The 22475-nt window shown below is 36.5% G+C and overlaps 1 protein-coding gene across 2 annotated transcripts; it reads right to left on the bottom strand.

Moving 5' to 3' along the window:
* Positions 1-16984: 16984 nt before the first annotated feature.
* LOC135074232 (pyruvate kinase-like) lies at positions 16985-22008 on the bottom strand. 2 transcript variants are annotated; one of them, XM_063968526.1, is made up of 8 exons: positions 21902-22008; positions 21271-21403; positions 19975-20198; positions 19229-19705; positions 18064-18165; positions 17748-17993; positions 17422-17644; positions 16985-17248 (listed from the first exon to the last, which is right to left on the bottom strand). In XM_063968526.1, exons 1-8 carry the CDS (start codon positions 21938-21940, stop codon positions 17061-17063), a joined length of 1632 nt encoding a protein of 543 aa, XP_063824596.1. In that variant the 5' UTR covers positions 21941-22008; the 3' UTR covers positions 16985-17060. The 2 variants fall into 2 exon arrangements, with proteins under 2 accessions (XP_063824596.1, XP_063824597.1); XM_063968527.1 differs by having other exon boundaries at positions 17137-17248; positions 17508-17644.
* Positions 22009-22475: the final 467 nt, after the last annotated feature.

Genomic DNA, 22475 nt, shown 5'->3' with positions numbered 1-22475 from the left:
CGGCGCCGATAACGCGGGCAATAGCCCGTCGAGTAAGGAACCGCGGGATTTTATAAACCGTTCCCGTTTCCCGCTCTCTGCCGGATCGCGTAACACTTTCTGTGATTAAACAATGCAAGTCGAGTGATTGGTCCAGTTAACTTGTCTATTTAGGTTATTTAGGAGATGTATTTTCAATGCAAAGCTTTGAACAGACTTAAAAAGTCACAGAAATCACGTTTTTCGCTCAAAAATCGATGAACATACATGGCGGTGATTTGGGTAGCTCTAGTGATGCTCTCTACCTTTGGGCTTCGGATTGACACTATTTTTTGGTACCTACCTATTTCTCCAGGTGCTAATCATAGGTACCTAGCATAATGAGTTTTTTTTACCACAGAGCCACTATTGTAACGTGATAAAACGTTTTGATAGTCATTCACAAACATTTATGTAAGTAGGTACATAAATATAAGTTATTTTAAGTGAGTGAGAGAGAGACCTTCTCGAGAAGGTGATTTAGTCTCCGTGAAAATTCACATTTTCAAAGGTAATTTTATTTACATTTGGTGCCTGAATTGTACGAAAAGTATTTTCAGAGTAAAGTAGAAAAGACTAAAAAACATTACGACTAAAATAAAGAGAATGAACTTATTTCGCGTTAAACATTTTCTCTCCTTCAGATCTCTGCAATGCGTCTAGTTAGCTCAGATTGTATTCAAATATTTCTTCATGTAACAAGTTTCATGAATTTAAAACGAATGGAACTTTCTCTACCTAAGTAAAATCTAGATAATGAAGAATCTTAATAATAATGCTGAAAAAGAAAACTCGATCTTAATCAAAAATAAAAATTTTTTTGCTCAGTATCTTTTTTTCAGTTCTTATAATTGGTCTGTCTGCAAGAATAAGAAAAATATCTATTTCTTAATTATTTCTACAAAAGGAAATGAGCATACCTACCTATCTATCTCTTGACGAGTTGAAGATATGAAAAAATCTAACGAAATTTTCAGTGGATTTTTTTTGTTACTAGTAAGCAACGCTATTGGTAGACCGACGATCTGCTGAAGGTAGCGTGAAGCACCCGGATGCGGGCAGCGCAGGAGAGGTCTTAGTGGAAATCCTTGGCCTAACAAAGGCCTTTTCTATCCAGCAGTCCAGCAGTGGACGTCATTAGGCTGAAACGACAAGTTTAATTTATAATTTTGCATGCCAAAAGGTGGAAGATGGAAATACTAAAAAACTTGTAACACCTACTTGTAGTACCCATGTTCGCAAATAAAAATGATTTGATTTGATCGAATGAACGAAACTATTTTCGATAATTCTGAAGCTATTAGTATACTCATTTTCTTCGAGTTTGATATACAGTGTCTAGCTTAAACCATAGAGAAGGGGCTAGTTCAGTGATTCGTCCCACAACACGTTCGTCCCACTGGGACGAAACACTGAAATAAAAAATTAAAAAAAAAATTCGTTCTGGATTCGTCCCATTTAATTTATTCTTTAACATAATGAGATTTAGTACCGTCAGTAAGTCAATGAAATGAAAGAAAACATGAATTTGTTAACAATATCTGTATTTAAAAGAAAATCAACACGTAAATATACTCGGAGACAAGCAAATTTTTTTAATAAACAAAATTTAAAATCATGTTTCTTTAAGCTGTGATTTCTTATTAATACAAGTAGTTAAGAATTTCTATGTTGATTTCCTTTTAAATACAGACATTGCTAACATTCATGCTTTCTTTTATTTCATTGACTTTCTGACGGTACTAAATCTCATTATGTTAAAGAATAAATTAAATGGGACGAAACCAGAATGAAAAATATTTTTTTTTTGAATTCAGTGTTTCGTCTCAGTGGGACGAACCTGCTGTGGGACGAATCACTGAACTAGCCAGAGAAGGGAAGACGCGTCGCATGCAAAGGGCGAAGGCGATCAGTTAATTACTGGGTACGTTTTGTAGAACACTAATTGAGGTTTTTTTTCGTCGCGGTCTTTTGTATAGACGACAGCACCTCAAACTAAATACAGTAGAGTCTTATCTCGTAGTGATACAGGCTATTTTGCGACAAAAATATACTGTCTGCTGCGATTTCGACTGCACAGGGCGCAAGTTAAAGGGACGCTCTCATTAGTACGAAGTCTCAAGCAAGGCTTTGTTTTTATGCTATGAAATTTTGTAGGGTCATTAGTTAGGCTTTAGTGTGTGGTGGGTTCGGAGGTTTCATGTTTTGGAATGAATTTAAAAGCCTGGAGTAAGACTGGAAAAATACTGGGTAAATACGTCATTTTACTCTCCTATTCCTCATACTAAACTAATATACAGGGTGTCCCAAAATTAGCACGTCACACTGACACTGAAGGTAGCTGAGTCTAAGACGCATCGAACAAGCCTAATTATGTCATTAGAAAATTTTCATAAGTTTTAAGATATTATGACCAATTTTATTTATTCATGTCCATAGAAAAGTTTGATGAGTTTTGAAATATGACTCATATTAGTTATTTTTTAAAATTGACTTAATATACTTGTTAGATGCATCTAAGTTCATTTACGTGGTGGAGGTGGCGTCACAGAGGTGACGTGCAAATTTTGGGACACTCCACTTTGGGATATCCACTCCATCTTAGAACTCATTCTATTTTGAGTCTCAGTCCAGACAAAAAAGGTCTAATAAAAAGTTTTCACGAAAAATATTAAGTACACCTAGGCTCTCTCTACATTCAAAGCAATCCCCGAATATAACGTTCACAAACGCAAATAACCTAACTGGTTTTCAGTTTGCTCAGGCGGTATTAAAAGTACCCTCAGAAGTTAGTATCAACATCCTGCATGTAGGCACTAGGTTTGCTCCGATACCTCGAGCTCGCAAAACAAATAAAAAATCAATTCAATCGAGTTCCTTGTCAATGTTTACCGCCGTATTACAAGACTTGGATTTGTAGGGGATTTCTATTTTGGGAAGCCATCAATGTAATGTCTTAGCAGGTGGATATAAATTCTTATTAAAAATCTAACGCCCAGACTTCATTATTTTACTCCGTACAGTACAGTTGAGTTCAAATAAGAATTATACGAAGCAAAAAAGTATCAAGTAAGTCTTAATAATAATACGAGTATTACGGAGCTTAGCTCTTGAATAATATAGGTAAGAAGTCGAAAAGGGCAATAATAAGATATTTTGTATAATTAATAATATTTATAATACATTAAAATACTGCCAAATTATAATTAAACAACATGAAAAAATCAAACTGCCTAAGGTGGATATCGAACTTACGACCTTTCACTTGTCAGGCGATTGCTCTTACATCTGAGCTGTTTAGACACTATAATTTAGTTTGAGAAGCGACTGTAATTGCTAAGAAATTTTAATAAGTTACTGCCGCCTATCATATTTTATAAAAATAATAGTTTTTGCAAAAAAATCGATGGCAACATTCCGTACGCGACTGTACCTTTATTAAAATTAATAAACAAAAATGTGTCTCTAGCATGAAAAATCGCTCGTTACGCAAAAGCCGCTATGTCAAAAATGTGACTTTTTCACAAACTATTTTTCTTTGTGAAAAATGGCCGCCAGTATCATTACGCCTAGTCTACATATTGCTGACTAACGAAGCCGTGTTCAGACGCGAGATGAAATGAATATATCGTAACGTGCCTCATTAGGCAGCGGCTCGATTCACGCGTGCCACACAAAAACTGTATAAAACGCGCGTTAGGCCTGTTTTCCTCTAAAGCGGAGAGGAGAAGAGGCGAAAGATGTGTTTTGAATAAAATCTAAGAAGTAAGAATATATTGAAACCTGTAATTTTCTTTAAATATTCAAATTCATCCAATTACAGTCCCACAATCCAGTTTAAATTGTGTTACGGTAAGAATTAATTTTTACTTGTATTCTAAAAACAGTGCCTTTGGTGAATCCAATCGATTCTTGTAAATGGACGGACTAATTATTTTACAGATTTAACTACGTGACTTTATTTGCCTAAAATACAAAATCTAAAATCGTTTACAACCGAGGACAAAGAAGTAGGTACCTACCTACAATTTTTTATATTTTGCTGCATGTCTTAGCTTTTCATGGAACATAGACTTTGTTGAGCTACTGACGCCATATTAGCACGCGCTACGTCGAATATCTGTTTTACTTTATGCAGTGATATTAAAAATGTAAAATATTATTCATAAAAACAAAAATTGCTGGAAAATAGATGAAATTATTACGTTGCTTGAAAAAGAAGTCGAATCTTCTATACAGGGTGGAAACGATAAGTGATCTCACTCGATTATTTCTAAACTACACGAGATATCGAAAAACTGGTTACTGATCCTGAAAGTGCTTCACGAGCTCTTTCTAACGGTATCAGTAATAGGTTACAGAATTAACTGGATTTATCCGAAAATTCAATGTTTTCAGCCTCCATACTAAATGTATACCAGCCACACAATATTTAAAGTGTTAATTTTTTTAATTAAATAATAAACACAAAATGAACTCGTAATTGCATTCTTATTTTAAATTATTCATGAAAAAAACATTGGTTCTAGGCTTTGCTTGTTATAATATTATCAAGACATGAGTGCCATGACTGTGGCAGTACTAAATGTATGGAAGTTGGAAACATTGAATTTTCGGATAGATCCAGTTTATTTTGTAAATTATTATGGGTACGTTGAATAGAGCTCGTCAAGCACTTTCAGGATCAGTAACCAGTTTTTGGATAACTTGTATAGTTTTTAATATTAAGTGGTTTTACTAAATGTATGGAAGCTGGAAACATTGAATTTTCGGATAGATCCAATTTATTTTGTAACCTATTATTTGTACCGTTGGATAGAGCTCGTGAAGCACTTTCAGGATCAGTAACCAGTTTTTCGATATCTTGTATAGTTTAGAAATAATCGAGTGAGATCACTTATCGTTTCCACCCTGTATACTCGTATATAAAAGAAAGTCGTGTTAGTTACACCACTTATAACTCAAGAACGGCTGAACCGATTTAGCTGAAAATTGTCAGGGAGGTAGTTTAGAGCCAGGAGAAGGACATAGGATACTTTTTATCCCGTTCGAAATAAAAAAAGTCTGCTTATTTATTGCCATTAAGGCGGAACAAAGTTCGCCGGGTCAGCTAGTTTCCCATAAAAATCCAAACAGAAAACTTTGAAGTTCATATTTTGGATTCTTTATTCACCTACAGAAAATATAATGCACATCAATCAAGTTATACTAAATTCTACACATTCGCATCACTGAGACACACAATGTTTAATTTGTGATTAGCATAGATTAGCATAATCACAAAGGTACCTAGTTATTTATTATAATCAATTGATATAACAAATCGTACGGCAAAATTAATTCATTTGGTCGTGCGTTAATTGCAACCTCAGCCTTGTTAAAGAACAATTCTCCACAATAGTCTCCGGATTACGGTGTGATTTTGCGCCTTACGCTTCAAAGTAGGTGCTTGACACTCATCTGTGAAGTCAGGTGCAAAGGGATCGGACAAAAGGGAGTGTAGGGCCGTCGGGAGTCCGAAGTGAGTGTGCCCTATCACTCCCTTCGACCTCTCGACGCTCGTTTAGTGGATGCTGAAGAATAGAGTTTTTGGGAGACAGGGATGGGAATACTCGGGGTTTTAGGACGGTGATGGGTTTAGAAGTACTTTCATGCTTCCATCTTTATTGTAGTGGAAAACTAGTTCGATGGAAAAAGGGTTAACATTATTCAACCGTTAAACATTTTCAAGCTTTCACTTCCTATTTTTTATAACTTATTTATTTTTGTCTTTTAACCATGCTTTAGGTAAAAACAAAGTGCAAATCTTGATTCAGACCTAAGCAGTCATTTATTTAAATACTCCCCTACAGCAACAAAATACAAACCAGTCGTATAGGTAGGTATTTACTTAGGTAGGTATAAGAGTAAATACTGGCTTTTACTATTGTTGTAAGTAGATTTATATCAACATTTGCTTTAAGAAAAGTTATTCTTAATTAGGTAAGATCGAGCTTTATCAGCAAAGTATAAATTGCTCAGCACAGGAGTTAGAGAGTTAGAACTCGTAAGTTACTCTAAACATTTATTCAGTGAAATATCGAATAAATAGTCGAATCCTTTGTTGGTAAGCAGGCGGCGAGCTGCCCTTATCTGTGGTTTATGGTGGCATAAATAACTGGCATTTTATTCAATGTGGGGCGACCGTCGATTAAGTTTAAAGCACCTCTAATAAATGTTTGAGGAAGGAAATATATTCGCGATTCCTTAAATAACACACCTTCTTTCCGAAGTTAAATGAGAAAATTTTCGATATGCGTTTTAGCAAACATCTTTGCACATTCCAGTTACCTAATTAATTAATTACGTTGAATAGACACACTTTACTCATTAACCCCCTTACTAATAAAACTTACACGCTCGTTGAACAGTTTTTGAAGTGACATTTAGAATGGAAATGTCATTTTAAAACAGTGTTCAACAACTGTGTAACTTTTTTTTAGTAAGGGGGAAAGTATTTTCATAGATTTAAATACAAAATCATATTTTATTCGTACCTAAATATTACGAGATACATAATTACCTATATTAATGGGCCATTCTTATGCATGATATAAAATTTTGTTGCAAAGAAATAAGATACCTACATACAACAGTTATGTTTACAGTCAAAACTATGTTGAACACAGTTTTTATGAAGGTAATATCACATGTTGGTATAAACATATCTATTGATTGTTTAGCAGAACCCAACAAGGAGCAACTCGGAGACAGTCGCAACGTGGGCAACAGTAACCTCGTTAGGGCTCCGTGCCCTGCCTACGGCTTCAAAGGAGCCCCTAATGACTGCATCAGCAACGCAATCAATACACACTCGGTTCGCAAAGTATTATATGATATGGAGATGAGTTGTTTTGAAGAACAAGGAGGTAAGTAATTTAGGGCAGTGTATTGTGAGAATCTCATTTTTACCATCTTTATTTTCAGTAAAAATAAAATGATACATTATGTGTGGTGGTGTGGACTACGCGAGAAGTAAAAACATGTAGGTAACAGTTGACCGAGCACTAAAATCGCCCCTTTCAGATCGTAAGTTTATAATAGAAAATATCCTTAACTGTTTGTTGTGATTTTAAAACGATACACGAGAAAACAAACACAAAACATTATTATATTAAATGTTAAAACATAAAAGAATACGCAATGCAAAAAAGTAATATGTCGTAAGTAGGTATCTAAATGTCGTATCTTTATGATAAGCGTGAAGCGTCCATTTTTTGCAATTTCAGAAAACTTGAATTTTCGGTCGTCTAAAGAGCTTTTACAAATCTAGCTTTACCTATACGTGACGTCACGCCTTGATCGAGGTTCCAGGCTCGAATGGGTTCCCGTAGCACGAAGGGGATGTTTGGAACTGGTATAGCAACTGGTTGCAATGGCCTTTCATACCTTACTTACTTACGTATTATTTACAGTGGTAAAATATTTAGCTAGTTGAATCAGAACAGTGGAGGATTTATCTATTTGACCCTCATTTTTTAATTTTAATGCTTCCATACAAGAGTTAGCCAAATTCTTCGAGATTTTTAAAACCTATCACATTTTTAAGATCGAAGTTTTCTCAGCCTACTGATAAATTCTATATCATAGAGACAACGTTTTCTACATAAATTATTGAAAAATTGTTTACGGCTCTAGAAATAATGAGTAGTACATAGGTATTTTTTATGGAAGTTTGACGAACTTGTGAAACCGTCAAAGCAAAACCAGAAGCAGTTCCTATCTCCTTCCACAATAGGGTGTCGGTGACGAAACGTGGTCGAACGTCAAAGGGCTAGCTCCACTCGTTCGCTGGGCAATTTGCACCGCTCTCTGAGGTGCCCAAATTGAATTTATGTAACCCCGCCTTTAGATTTGCACCTAGACACTGACAGGCGGACAGTCGAACTTGTATTAGTGGGGTATTTGGCAAAAGCCGACTAACTGATAGTGTTGGTAAGATGTCAATGGCGTGGACAATCCAATTGGCAGCGTCGACACAGAAACCTAGTTCTGTTACCCTACTACGGAATTGATTTGGACATGATAGGACCGATCTATAAAGCCTTGGGCAGACCAAACGCGGGGCAGTAGCAGCGCAGTTTGAATGAGGGCCCGCGCAAGTTGTAATACAAGAAACTCTTTGAAGTATGTCTCCAAACACCAAATTTGGAACGCGGGCCCGCGCTCCAACCGCGCCGCACTGCAACTGCCGAAATACAAACGTGGCGGCGCGGGTGCGGGACAGAAGCGGTGCGAACGCGGGCCCGCGCTGTTGTAAAATTTTACTGATTGCATTTTTGGCATCAGTATCGATCACTAATCACCCCCTGATAGTTATTTTGAAAATATATTTCATGGAGAGAATTGAGCTCTCTACAGATTTATTATAAGTTATAGATAAATTAAATAATATCAAGCTCAATGATATCAAGATGCAAAAAATTCAATGACACCAGACAAAGTCATTTTACCAACAGATTTTGTACATGTTTTCATGAAAATTGAGGTTGAATTTTATTAACCTTGTGTTAAAAAGCTTACGCTCAGCATTTCTGAATCTCAATGAGTTTTGAAGGTCACATCACTTCATTAGTGCCAAACCACCGAGCCGTACCAGGGCCCAACTTGCTGTAATTATGTTAACTAAACTTATGATTAGATGCGACTGACTAATGGCACAACTTGCAGTGGTTGTATCCCTGAGTTACGAAACTTCATGTAACATCGTTCACACTTCGGCGAAGTTTGTTCGATTTTCTCGAAAAGTGGAAAGTGATGTATCTATACTAGACTTTTATTGCCTGTGACACTACCAATCTTATAATATTAAAAGTACAGGGGGGCCCAAAAGAAAGTTCATTTTTGAAAATTCAAGGAAACGAAAACTGTTCATTTTTGTAGAACTTTAACTATTGCAATTTAAAGGAAATTTAGTGTAATTTATTTTAAAATTTACTCTCTTTCATAAATTTTATCGTACACGTACCCTTGACGTTTACAACATTCGGTCAACATACATCAAAATTTTGGAAAACTTTCGTTAGAGTTACCTCGAAATGGATTCAGGATGGATGAATGGATGAATGCTGCAGAGTTTTTGGATTATTAGAGTATACTCTGCTCATAAGGTAACCCCACAAAAAGAAGTCTGCTGGAATGAAATTAGCGCTTCTTAGAGGCAGTGAGATTTCACCCCTGCTTAATTGGTTTGTTGCATTGAAAGGATGATTAATTTTTGAGAGCGCTATACTGGTAGGCTGAAAAGCTTTTTGATTTCAAAGCTGCAAGATTCGCAAGGCTATGATCGGAGCACTTGGTCTCATCAAGATGGGGCTACGTGTCACACTTCAAATGAGAGCATTTAGATGGTAAGAGACATGTTCCCACAAAAAAATAATTTCAGGCAGGGGTGACATCTCCTGGCCCCCAGGAAGCCCTGATCTCTTTCCAGAAAATTCTTTTTTGTGGTGTTACATTAAGAATAGAGTGTACTTTTATAATCCAATAACCATGCAGCAACTGAAGCTGAGCATTCGGAAAAAAATTGAAAATAAGTTTCGAGGTAATTCTAACGAACGCATTTCAAGATTTTGATGTATGTTGATCGAATGTTGTAAGCAACAAGGAAATCTCCTGGGCGATGTAATTAAATAAAGTTAAATTTAAAAATAAATAGCATTAAATTTCCTTTAAATTGCAACAGTAAAAGTTCTATAAAAATGTACAGTTTTCGTTTCCTTGAATTTTCAAAAGTGAACTTTCTTCTGGGCCACCCTGTACCTATATTCAATAGGGTAGCTGCATTACCTACCAATGATTTTAAGTTTTTACTACATTCTTTCCACACTTTTATTGAATTGGCAAACAAATTTTAATGACGGTGAATGGTAGGCATTTCATTCCCAAAATCTAAGAACATAGTCGCGTTTTAACATATAAAACGTTTGATTGAAAGTTTTATCTATTTTATAATGCAAAAACTGAAGTATCATAAACATTAATGAAAACTTAGAGCTTGTGGCCATGTAGAAAGGAGAACATTAACTTTAATTTGATCTAAACTATCTTGAATTGTCGACGATTAATCCCATTTGTAGGGACAAAAAGGGATAACTCGATTTAGTTCGGACCATGCTTCTAAAATGAAAACCAGTGGAATTTCTAGGCGACAACTTTCTGGATAATTTTCCCATAGTTTAAATTTATCATAATAGAGCTACAGTTTCTCCAACCCGTATTCGAACGCGAAGTCGAACGCAATGCGTTGAATAGAGCTCTGTGATTGGTTCGTGTGTCACTTCGCGCCACTCAAGTATTGTCTATGAATAGGTTTTTGGGACACTGCGTCTACGCGCACTGTGATACCTAGTAATGTTTGTGAATACTGGTGTCAGTGCACACTTTCAAAATACTAAGGAATGTTGGGATTCTATGTACAGTCACGGAATGAAAAGGTTCGTCAGTTTTCAAATTGATTCCTTCAACGAATCGCGAGCACATAATTACCTTTTGAGACTATGTTACAGAATAATCTCGAGTTAGAGAAAATAATCTTTAACTGTTCGTCAGTAAAGTTCAAAATTATTCAGATCAAAGTTGTTTGACGATTTATCTTGTCAAGAAGATTATTATGATTGATAAACTAAAACCTTCTTGTTGGTTCAACCTGCCATTATTATTTCTTATAAAATAAAATAAACTATTGTCAATTGGTCAATGGGATAGAAAAATAAACAAGCAAAACCTTATTCGTTAGCAAACGTCATATTTATTTAAATGTTAGCAGCACTGTTTCTTGCACTGTTATGTTGGCAGGTTTGACTCTTACAGTACCTAGTGCAAGCGAAAACCGACACTAAGGTGACGAACCTTTTCATTCCGCGACTGTACTTTGTTAGCCATGGCATGTAACAGATAATAAGTTGTACCTGTCTGTTTTTTTCATTTAATTTATAGTGGTTAACTTTAGGACATCTTGTTGGCCTAACCCTAGTGCTGTGTGCGTGGCCTAATGGCAAAGATGACCAATATTGCTCCACGATAGAGCCCACCACAGCAAAAGTCATCACTGAACGTCGCACTGCTAGTTTACGGCCTCACTCGGGAATTCCCTTTGTTTTTGTTTTTAAATTCTCTCTGGTCGGGACTAGACTATGGATGGGCTGTCGATGGACGTTTCGGGATTCAAATGATTTATTCATGGTCCTCAACGCTTTATAGCTGCCCGATAGTGCGGTAGGTTTTATTGATAGATTCGCTATTTTTTTAGAAATGACTGGTACAATACTTTGTCTGTCTGTCTCACTTTCACGCTTAAACCACTGAACCGATTTTGATGAAATTTGGTATAGAGATAGTTTTTATCCCGGTTTTTGAAACAGGGACGCGCGCTATAAAGTTTTTCTGTGACAGAAAAATTCCACGCGGGCGAAGCCACGGGCGGAAAGCTAGTGGAATTATATTGCAAGATGCTTGATGACGATGATTTGTGATTTTTACATTAATATTTTAATAATTTCATCCAGATTTTCAATTAATATAAATGGAATCGTTGCATGCAAATCTGATATTCTCTCGTAAGGTCAAAGTTCAAAGCGCACCTGATAGCAGGTGCAAGCGAATTGATTAGAGCACGAACACGACGCAACAAGAGCAAAAAGGAGTAACCTAGTCAAAGGCGTGTCAACTTATCTAGAATTCATGATTTCTCTCTGGTAGGATGAATGTGAAGCCAAATCTTTGCGAAAAAGGGTTAAATCATCAAGTTATGTGTCTTAACAAATGTATAAGTAGTCAAAGGTACATGCGGACATAAATATAGCCCGACCAGGAACATAAAAACCCTCGCCATGTTGCGGAAAACTAATGGTACTAATTTCTTTTAATGGCAACAGTAACTGAAAACTTCATTGAGTTGTCACTTTGCATGTCAGTCTATTGCTGTCAAAGTGTAAACAAACTTTATTTTAATGTGTGCAATTGATTTTTTGAATTAAATTGCTAAAATCTTTTTAAAGTCGTGAAAGAAAAGTGGTTCACAATGTGTTAAAGTATTTGTCGAAGAGAAATACTAAGGGTTCGGACAATATTTTCACTGAATAATGTTTCCAACAAAGGTTGTCAAATTGACTGACATGTTTATCGTATAGTACAGTCCACTATGAAAATTAGCTGTGGTTTGTTTCAACTATTTTAAAGTTTTTTGACACTTTCTAAGTGTTGAATTTTATGAAATTGGGAAAGAAGTACCGAGTTTGATGCGTTCATGAGCAGACATTGTAGTTGAATATTCAAGTTCTGAATTTGATTATTGATGAATAATAAAATAAATCCTACTAGCTCGATTGATGGTTTTATTTAATTTATTTAAACCAGGTTACCTATAATAATATTTTTTCGTTAATTTATGAAAATATCAAATTAGCCCGTAATCCTGAATCCTGATACATAAAGTTAGCCTATTAATTTAACACAGGTACGACTGTACTCAGTGTTGCACTATCAAATGCAATTGAGGCGCCTCTATGCCAGGGTTTTTATGTTCCTGGTCAGGCTATACATTTAATTTACGTCGACACGTGGTAGTTAAATCCCATTGGTTTTTAATCACCATAATCATCAAGCCCTTAGTCTCCACTGCAGAAGCTTTACCAGAGGCAAATGAAGGATTACGCCTACCAGCCAAACGGGTTGGGAAGGTTTTTAATCAATCAGACACTGTATTAACAACTTTGCAAAACAACACAAACGTGGCTTAAAATCTGCATGACACACGCCAAAAGCAGCACGCATATCGTCATTTGAATCGTCATCGTTAAGCGGGGTGAATATATGAGCCGGTGCAGTGTTAACAGAAGCCGGGCCATTAAATTGGATTCGGTAGAAAGCATACCTCCGTGCAAATTGCCTTGTTCCTGCAGCTTTGACAATGCGGCGGCATTTGTCCAGTGCAGGGGTAGTGGTGGGGAGAAGCGTTGGGATGTCCCACTGTGCTAGGATTAAATACCTAGTTGACCCCCTTTTGTCTGATCATTAGGTAAAGCTCTTTCGAGTCTTGTCTCTAGAAATTGGATTGCAATCTTGGCTCCATGACTGCTAAAATTATTAGATATCTCTAGAGTTATCCCGATAGATAATATTATCAATCTGAATTAATAACTATCATTCTGACTTAACGAGATTTGCGCTTCATTAGCGTTGATGAATGAATATCTAACCTTTGAAATTCTGCTTCTTCTGGAAATTTTCTGAATCCTTCAACTGTTTAAAGGCGTTCCAGTAAGTTTAAAACAATTCTGCGCCTGCGTAACAACAAAGTTGAAAGTTGAGCATCTGTCCCACCGTGTCTCATCACTAACGGCGTCACAGTAATTGCATCCGTTACAGACGATGCGCCGAGGACTGACCTTTGTTAAAAGTTACATTGGCAGGTGAAATAAGGCGGACTCGTTACGGCCGGGCTAATGCGGGTCTGCTCAAAGCTTATCTTATTTAGGAACCCCACTTTAGGGGCAATTAGGTTTTGGTACTTACTACTTGAGTTTCAAAAAAGTCTGTGTGCGATAAAAGAAATGTAATTATTTTTAAACACACTGAAGAATGTACTATCGCCAACAGTGTTAACTGCCCATTTAATGTCATGTCATCTCGTTCCATCGCAAAGAATCGCCATTTGATTAGAGCGAGAGCAAAAACGGAAATGGATAGTTAACAGTGTGGGCGTGTGTACATTCATAATGATTTTATGCATCCAAATTGCAACGAAAACTTTTGAGACAAGGTGAGAATCTGATATTCTAAAATATTGATGTGTGTAAAGCTATTAAGCGAGTAGGCTATGTAAGAGCACAATATTTTAAATCCATTTACCTAGAGACGGCAAAAATAAAAAAAACTCTGAATCTGATACAGTAAACAATTACAAAGAGTTCGCAGGCATTGTGCCTAACGGCATTACTCGAAAAATAACACTAAAATAAAAAGAAGAAAGTAAAAAATACCGGCGCGAAGGTAGCGAATAGCACTTTTGAAGGCATCAAGTCGAGATGGGAGGCTAAATTGTAATGTTTACAAGTTAAATTAGATGAGGGCGGTGGAAGTTATTCATAATGGAGCCTCACCTTTTTGTGGTGGTCTCTGGCAGATTACGCACAATTTGTTTCCCCGGCTCGCGACGAAAGCGCCCTCGCTTCTACCTATTTGTGTACTTAATTTGATTCTCTCGGGGATGACGGAATTAGAAATAATAGCGATTGCGAAAGGTGAATTTTTGTATAATGAGTACGTTGGGTTACACGTAGGGTTACGAAGACAGTAATTTGCAATTTTCTATAACCATTTGCATATTTAAATTAGGCGTTAGATGTGATAACAGTTAAGTCTTAACTAGCGGTAAGATGCGACTGTTGTTTTTAGTAGAACATTATTGGGTATTTTTTATATGTATATCCGTTGAAGTCCGAGAAAGGATCTTATGATGAAAGAAAATATATTATTTTCCCGCTAAAACTTAATAAACTGTAATTAGCACGGTCAAAGTTATGAGCAGAAGCTAGTTAAAATATTTTTGAAATAGATTTTCTAAGGTCACATGTGTACCTATGTTTATTTTAGACCCCATGGTTTGAGTAAATTATAATTATTTATCTTCGGCGAAATAAAAATCGCTTTGAACAGATGGGCGAGATATTTCAGGCTAATACACAGACATCATAAGTACAAAATGTAATAATGTATTTAAGAATTCAGTAAAAGCAGTCAATCATACAAGACTAAATCCAAAGAGGACTCCGGAGGTCCTCCTAAATCCCACCTTAAGATTTATCGAGGCTTGCCTCTACTTTACGAGTTTAGTGTTATAGGGTCGCGTGGCTTACCAACCGTTCCGTCGTAGTTTATATCGCCTGCTTGTAAATACGCAGAGTCAAAATGGCGGATGTATTATAGGTAGGCCGGTTAAATGAGTCCTCGCCTGCGGAACGCGGGGACACAGGAGCGTGACGAAAACGGGGACCGTCCGTACGGGGTGCGGGCGGCAGGCGCATTCTTGTCAAACTTCATTTCGCTGGCGATGCGGCTAGCGATCGCTTGTGTTTTTTGTTACGGACGCTTTGTGAGGGCTATACATGAGATTACATTTTTAAGATGAGTCGAAAGATTTTCGGACATAAAATTAATAGTCAGTGCAAGCAAATAGCTTTTAACGTTTATGAATATTTTAGAAAAAAAAACTGGATCCAAATTCTGATGAATATCAACAAGGTATACCATTAAACAAAACCGTAGCAAACGTTACTGGACTATCGGAAAAGACTGTACCCAGAATTGTACAACAAGGAAAATTATTAAAAAACAACGAAAAATTTAAATCACCGAAGAAATCGAAACAAAGCTGCAGGAAAAGGGTGGAAGTAGATGATTTCAAAAAAGGCGTGATAAGAAGAAAAGTTACTCAGTATTACACATTTAAAAAAAAATACCAACTCTGAAATCCTTGAACGCTACCCTTAGAGAAGATAATGTATTATACTGCGGCAGAGAATATTTAAGATTATTATTACATGACCTAGGTTTTAAATTTAAAAAATGCGGATCTAAAAGGAAACTCCTTATTGAACAGCCAAATATAACATCGTGGAGGTGGAAATATCTAAATACTATTAAAAAGTATCGTAGAGAAGGAAGACATATTTTATATCTTGATGAAACTTATGCCAATGCGTCTCATAACGTTTCAAAATGTTGGCAATCAAAGGATGAACACGGAGTATTGTCTCATATTGGTAAAGGAGAGCGTTTGATCATCATACATTGTGGTGGCTACACTGGATTTGTCGATGGAGCACTTGTGATATTTAAATCCAAATGTAAAACAGGTGATTATCACGATACAATGAATTTCGTGAATTTCAGTAAATGGCTAAATGAAAAGCTGATGCCTTAATATTCCACCAAATTCAGTAATAGTAATGGATAATGCAGCTTATCATTCGGTTAGAGTAGAAAAAAGCCGACGATGGCCTCTACCAAGCCAGAAATGCAAGATTGGCTACGACGACATGAGGTGCCTTTTGATGATAAATTAAAAAAGGATGATTTATCCAAATTAATTAAAATCCATTACACAGAGGACATATATAAAATTGATGAGTTATTGAAAGCAAAGGGCCATGAAGTGTTGCGTTTGCCTCCTTACCACCCAGACCTGAACCCAATTGGGTTGGTCTGGGGTGATATAAAAAGACAGCTAGCAGAAAAAAGTATCGACTCCAATTTGGACCAGAAAAAAAATATGTTGGAAAATTTATTTGCTGAATATTCCGCAGAAAAGTGGGAGCATTGTAGAGGATGAATACTGCGAACACGACGGAGTTCTAGATGACGTTGTTGATTTTATTATTAATGTGCACGATGATTCAGATAATTCGGATGATGGCTGCTTTGAAAGTGAAGAATCAAGTTCTAGTGATATTGATATGGACATAAGTGATTGATTAATAATTTGGATACATCTTGCACACAATAAATTTTGCATGAAATACGACATGAATTGTTACATTAAAATTTTATAAAATAAATTATTTTCTTTATTTTAAAATAAATTATTTTCTTTATTAAAAATAATTTATTTTCTTTATTAGAAAATAATTTATTTAAAAAAAATTATCACCGCCTGTTTACCGTTAATGTGAGTCTGTGACGTCACATATCTTAAGAACTATCTAGTGAAATTTTATCTCTTTTATATCATCCCCGCCCGCACCCCGCACGGTCCCCGTTCTCGTCCCGCCCCTGTGCCCCCGCGTTCCGCAGGCGAGGTCTCATTTAACCGGTCATACTATAGAGCGAATTGAATTTTACCAATTACCAGAAGAATTTAAAATTACCATTCATAACATAACTGAAATTTACGCGTTATCAAAGGCCATAATTTAACAACACAAAATAATGTGAATAAAATATTTAATTTACCAACTAAAATATTTACAAAACAACTAAAATTATAGAAAAATCAAAATAAATCAAGCGACTGTGGTATCAGCAGCCGTGTACACGATTCTCATGGTGTTGGTGAAGCCAGAGCCTTGCCTCCACCCAGAGACGATGACGAGGGGGTCTCCCACCCTGATGAAGCCCAAACCCATGGCCCACTTGGTGCAGAAGTTGACACGCTTCTCCAAATCATTCTGCCAGTCAACGTCCGGAGAATCTAGAAAAATATCAACAAGATGATTTAGCTATAGTAGTCGCCAACCTGTATGTAAAGCGATACTTTACTATTTTTTATCAGGTCATTAGGTATCCACTGCAAGAACACGACCCTTTTAATTACTAGACGAAAATGAAATGGAGATCTAAGAGTAAAGCAATAAAAAAACTTACCCTCGTAAACCAAAGGAATGATTCCTCTCCACATATGCATCTGCCTAGCTATAGGTGCGTATCGAGTCACAGAAATGATGGGACACCTGGGTCTATACTTAGCGACGAGCTGAGCTGACTTTCCAGTAGTGGTCACTACGACGATTGCTGCCGCTATAACTCTTTGGGCTGCTAGTACTGCTGCTAAAGCTGCGCCTGTTGCTTGGTCGCAGGGTAGTGGTGTCTAGAATCATTGGCATTTTATTATTTAAGACTCGGAAGAGACGCTGAGATCAGTGGTTAGTATACTTCAAATGCTAATGAATTAATTGATCTTTGATCAATACCTTTTCTATAAGATCATGATAAAGTTGCTTAGTCCAAACGCAAGCTTCTGCTTCTTTACAAGCACTTGCTAAACAGGCCACTGTATCAACTGGGTACTGCCCCACAGCAGTTTCAGCTGTAAGTATCAGAGCATCCGCACCGTCTAAGATACAATTGGCTATATCTAGCAGTTCCGATCTTAGAGGTATCTTTTTGTACCTCATGCTGCTTAACAAATGTGCACTGATGCAGACAGGAATGTTATTCTGAAAAGATAATCAAAGATTGAATTACATTTGACCAGCGCAAAATAAGAGCTCATTTGTTGAAACCAACCTTGTTTGCTCTGGCTATCATGTTCTTCTGGGCTATGACCAATTTTTTTGGCGTAATATCTGATCCAAGCTCTTGTCTAGTTATGATGATACCGTTTGCAACCTAAAAGTTTCGAAGAGTGTTTGTAATTTTGTTTCTTATCTAGTAGTACGAGAGCCCACGACCAAAATTTTTGTCTCATAGCAATACGGCCAAAACCGCATCAAATCGATAGATACGATTATCCTGAACTCGAAAATACCAATATCAGACATTTTCCGCGTAGCGTTTGATCTGACCGAATTTTCAAAATTGTCAAAGAATTTTACCGAACTGCATCATAGCAATATGTCTGATTTGCAGACTGTAGTTGAATGATAGTTCTGAGATACCGGAAACATTATTTTCAGACGTTAGTGGTGTAGCGCAAACCCGTAAAATCACTTAAAAAAATTAAAAATGAGACAAAAAAAATGTCTCATAGCAATACGTCTGAAAATCTTTTTTATTAGTAAATTTTGGTTATTTGATGCGAACAAAACAATTTTCAGACGGAAATGTGAACGCATTAAATTTTGAGACCGTTTTGAAAATGTTAACAAATTTTACCGATCGGTATCATAGCAATATGTCTGAAAATTGTTGGACATGATAAAATAAGTTGTCCACATGTGCAAAAAATTTATATCAGACAAATTAAGTGTAGCACCTTCTCTATCATACAACTTTTTGATACACTTAAAGTGTCTGAAAACAGGTTTTTGGTAATCATGGCAGCAATACGAAAAGTTGAAAAAAAAATTATCCGTATTGCTATGATACAGGTCGGCTAAATTTGTTGACATTTTCAAAAATGCGCTCAGGCTATATGCTACGCGCAAAATGTCTGAAAACAAACTTTTTCGTAATACAATTATAAAATCTATGTACATTTTCACTATCAGACGTATTGCTATAATACCGACTGTCTTTTTTTTTGACACAGCAGAAATGGCCTCCCACGCAGTTGCTACACTTTCGACCGTTACTACACACCTAGTCGGGTTCAGAATCATACAATCTAACGATTTTATAGGGTTTTTGCCGTATTGCTATGAGACATGGTTTTGGTCGTGGGCTCTCGTACTATAGCATGTCTTGACTAGATATGCTGAATTTTATTAAGCTTAATTTATAGGTAACTTACAGTCAAAATTTGATCAAAGTTGTTAAAACCTTCAATAGTTTGAATATTAGCAATGATGGCGATCTTCTTTCCCTTTTCACCTAAAATTCCTTTGAGCTCCGTGACAGCGCTTGCTGAATTTACAAATGATGCGATAAGAATGTCTACCTGGTTCTTGATCGCCATTTCTACATCAAGTTTGTCTCTGTCAGTAAAGTTTGGCATATCGAACACAACATTGGGTACAAACACATCCTTGTATGAACCCAAAAAGCCCCCTCTTTCGATTTTGCAGGTAAGTGTTGTGGCTGAAATCATCTCCACTTTCAACATGATTGTCTCATTATCTAAGAGAACCAGGTCATTCTTGTTCATTTGATCAGCGAAGTACATAAAGTCGACGTAAACTGTGTACGTGGAACATCTTTCTCTGTACGTTTCATCTGTTGTGAGTCGAACCACTTCACCAGTTTTTAACTCGACACTTTCACCATAACTCTGAAAAGAAAAGTTTTAACTAGGAAGCAATCAAGGCTTTAATCAAATATTTAATCTAGTGCTAGAAAAATCTATCTTTCGCTCCTAAGTGAGTTAAAGTTAGTTTTCACATTCGTAATTTGTTGCGAGAGTCGCGTCATCATCATGAGTTGTCATCTTCATAAATACTTAAGTGTAAGTATTTTTGCAAATTTTGCTTTCTGGCGCTCTACATTCAGCTCGCGCGCGGTGTATACCTGTTTCATAACTTCTCTCCTTTTTCTACTTACGTCAGCAATGCGTCCCGTCCGTATCTTCCTGCCAGCTAGTTGGACAGCGATGGCCAGGGGGTAATTCCTGCCCATATTGACGCTGAAGTTCTTCGCAGCTTGCCGTAACATCTTAATCGTATCCACATTCTCCTCTCGCGACCCGAACGACATGTTGATTAAGGCTATGTTCATTCCCGCTGCCATCATTTTCTCCATTACTTCTAATTCGTTCGTCGATTTGCCTTTCAAGAGAAACAAAGACTATGAAAATACCTTCCAAGTAATTTAATGCAATTCCTGGTCGGTAGCAAACAAATCTAAACTACAAAATGTCCTAATAAATTTTGTTTTTTAGGTTTCAACCTTTTCCGAAGAATTATGATTTTGTGGAACATTACATTATAACATGTGATGGCGAATATACTTTAAATATGGAACAAAATTACAAGATACACGATGGCGCAAGTGGCGCGGTAAATTGTCTTTGCCGCAAAGGGACACGAGTTCCATTCCTGGGCTGACTGTTGCTAGTAAAATGGTTGTCTTAAAATAACCAGTCTATTATTTAGCTCATACTTTCGTAGTTTTCTTATACTTGACTAGTTTTATGGAAATACTTTTATTTCAATTTATTTAAATACCACTGTTAGTTTAAGTCTAGTATTGTTATATGGAATAAAATTCAGGAGGTATCCATTAATTCATTTATGATTTCTTAAGTCAACCTAATTAAAACTTTACTTAGTCTACGTGAGGTATACATGGCGAAGTTAATGCCACAAACCAGTATTATACCTCTTTGAAATTCGCGTGGTTTAACCGGAGCGTAACGAAACTGACAGTAACACGATCCGACTAAACACAGGTGTGTACTTAAATGCAGCCAACTATTTAGCATATAAGATGGTGCATTAGAATGTACCTTCACTTGCAACTAACGCTTGTCAGATCAGGATAGTTAAACCAAACGTAAACCACAATGTTGTTCAGTGAGACTGTTAAGTTTGTACAGCAGATTTAGCTAAGCGAATAAACTAACCCCTTTATTAAACAAAACTATATTGTATTGTAACTATGTATTGTATTTATATTTCTTGTTCCTTCACCATATTATAAATGAATAATAATTTGAGCAGGAAAATCTTATCTACTTTTTTATAGGGTCTATTATATATATATTTAAATAGCGACCTGGTTTCGCATGGGCTAAAATAATTTTTGATGAAAGCTCCTCCAAGAAGCTCCTCCTAAAGGGCTCTTGATTTTTTCAACACATTTTCATATTTTATTGTTTTTAAAAGGAAACGCTCTTACCCATAGTGGCAATAATGGGAGTCAATCTTTGGCAGCCTGGTGGCGCCTTGATGTCCAAGTTCAGCAGATGGTCCAATGGCGTAAAAGCGTTTGTTGCTGGCAGCTGCTGACCAGGCAGCTCCATGGCATCATACTTGTAAAATAATATACAAATAGTTTATTAAGTACATAGGCCCTTTCCAGGGCACTTATGCACGTCCTAAATATAGCTTGCCCTACCACCACTTCGGGACAACATATGGGCAGGTGCTTAGAAGAAGTGGCGGAAGAAACTCACGCCCGTATTCACAAACTATGCTTGCTCAAGTGAAGCAGCAAATCGAACGCACAGCGTTGAATAGAGCTCTGTGATTGGTTCGTATGTCACCCTTTGCGTTCACGCGCACTGTGAGACCTCATAGTAATGTTTGTGAATACGTGCCGTCAGTCACCTTTGTCAGCCTATTTACAATACGCATTATTGTATTCTACAACGGATTCAAATACACATAGAAACATAAGGTATTTATCTGTAGCTCGTAGCAAACTACCCGTTAGTTATCCATCAGTAACTCAAAGATACTAACTTTTGCTTTTTTGTGATTACGTTGGAAAAATTCTCGTCAAACAAACAGTTCAATATCGTACTTACTTCGCCTAGTTTTTCGTCAAATTCTGTAGGCCACACCATTTTATAATTATACTAAAATAAATCTAAAATCAGTAAAATAACTTTTCTTTTGTAAAGCAAATGTAGAGATTACGAAATGTCAGAATTGACTCAACGCCAAAGGACGTCAAGGTATTTTCTGTTTCCGCCAAAGTTTAGTTGTAATTTAATATTATTTATGGACGCGATGTTTTTGTAAAAACGTATGTATTTTTATATTATTTTATATTGTACCTATTTATATTTAAAACTAACTTGTAGTTTGTACTCGTATGTAATAGTTAATTTTCTTCTGTTATTTTCTACGTTAATTTGACCAAAAGATTGGGGTTTGTTGACGCAGCAGCCTACCGTCCAAACGTTTGTCAAACAGCTGCGATTTTTCCGATTCCCGCGTTAACCGGATCAGACACGGATTACCCCCTTTCAGGCTCGCGGGTCCTGCGACAAAACGCAACTTGGTAGTAAGGTCCGATTTAGACGCGAAACTTAATTGCTGTTCCCTTGAATGAATCCTCCTGAATGTGATTTTTTTATTAAATATGCTGAGGTATTT

Source organism: Ostrinia nubilalis, chromosome 8 (genome assembly GCF_963855985.1).
Source record: "Ostrinia nubilalis chromosome 8, ilOstNubi1.1, whole genome shotgun sequence".
Lineage (NCBI taxonomy): Eukaryota > Metazoa > Arthropoda > Insecta > Lepidoptera > Crambidae > Ostrinia > Ostrinia nubilalis.
Note: the sequence above shows the minus strand (reverse complement) of the source record. Positions and strands in the feature narration are given on the sequence as shown.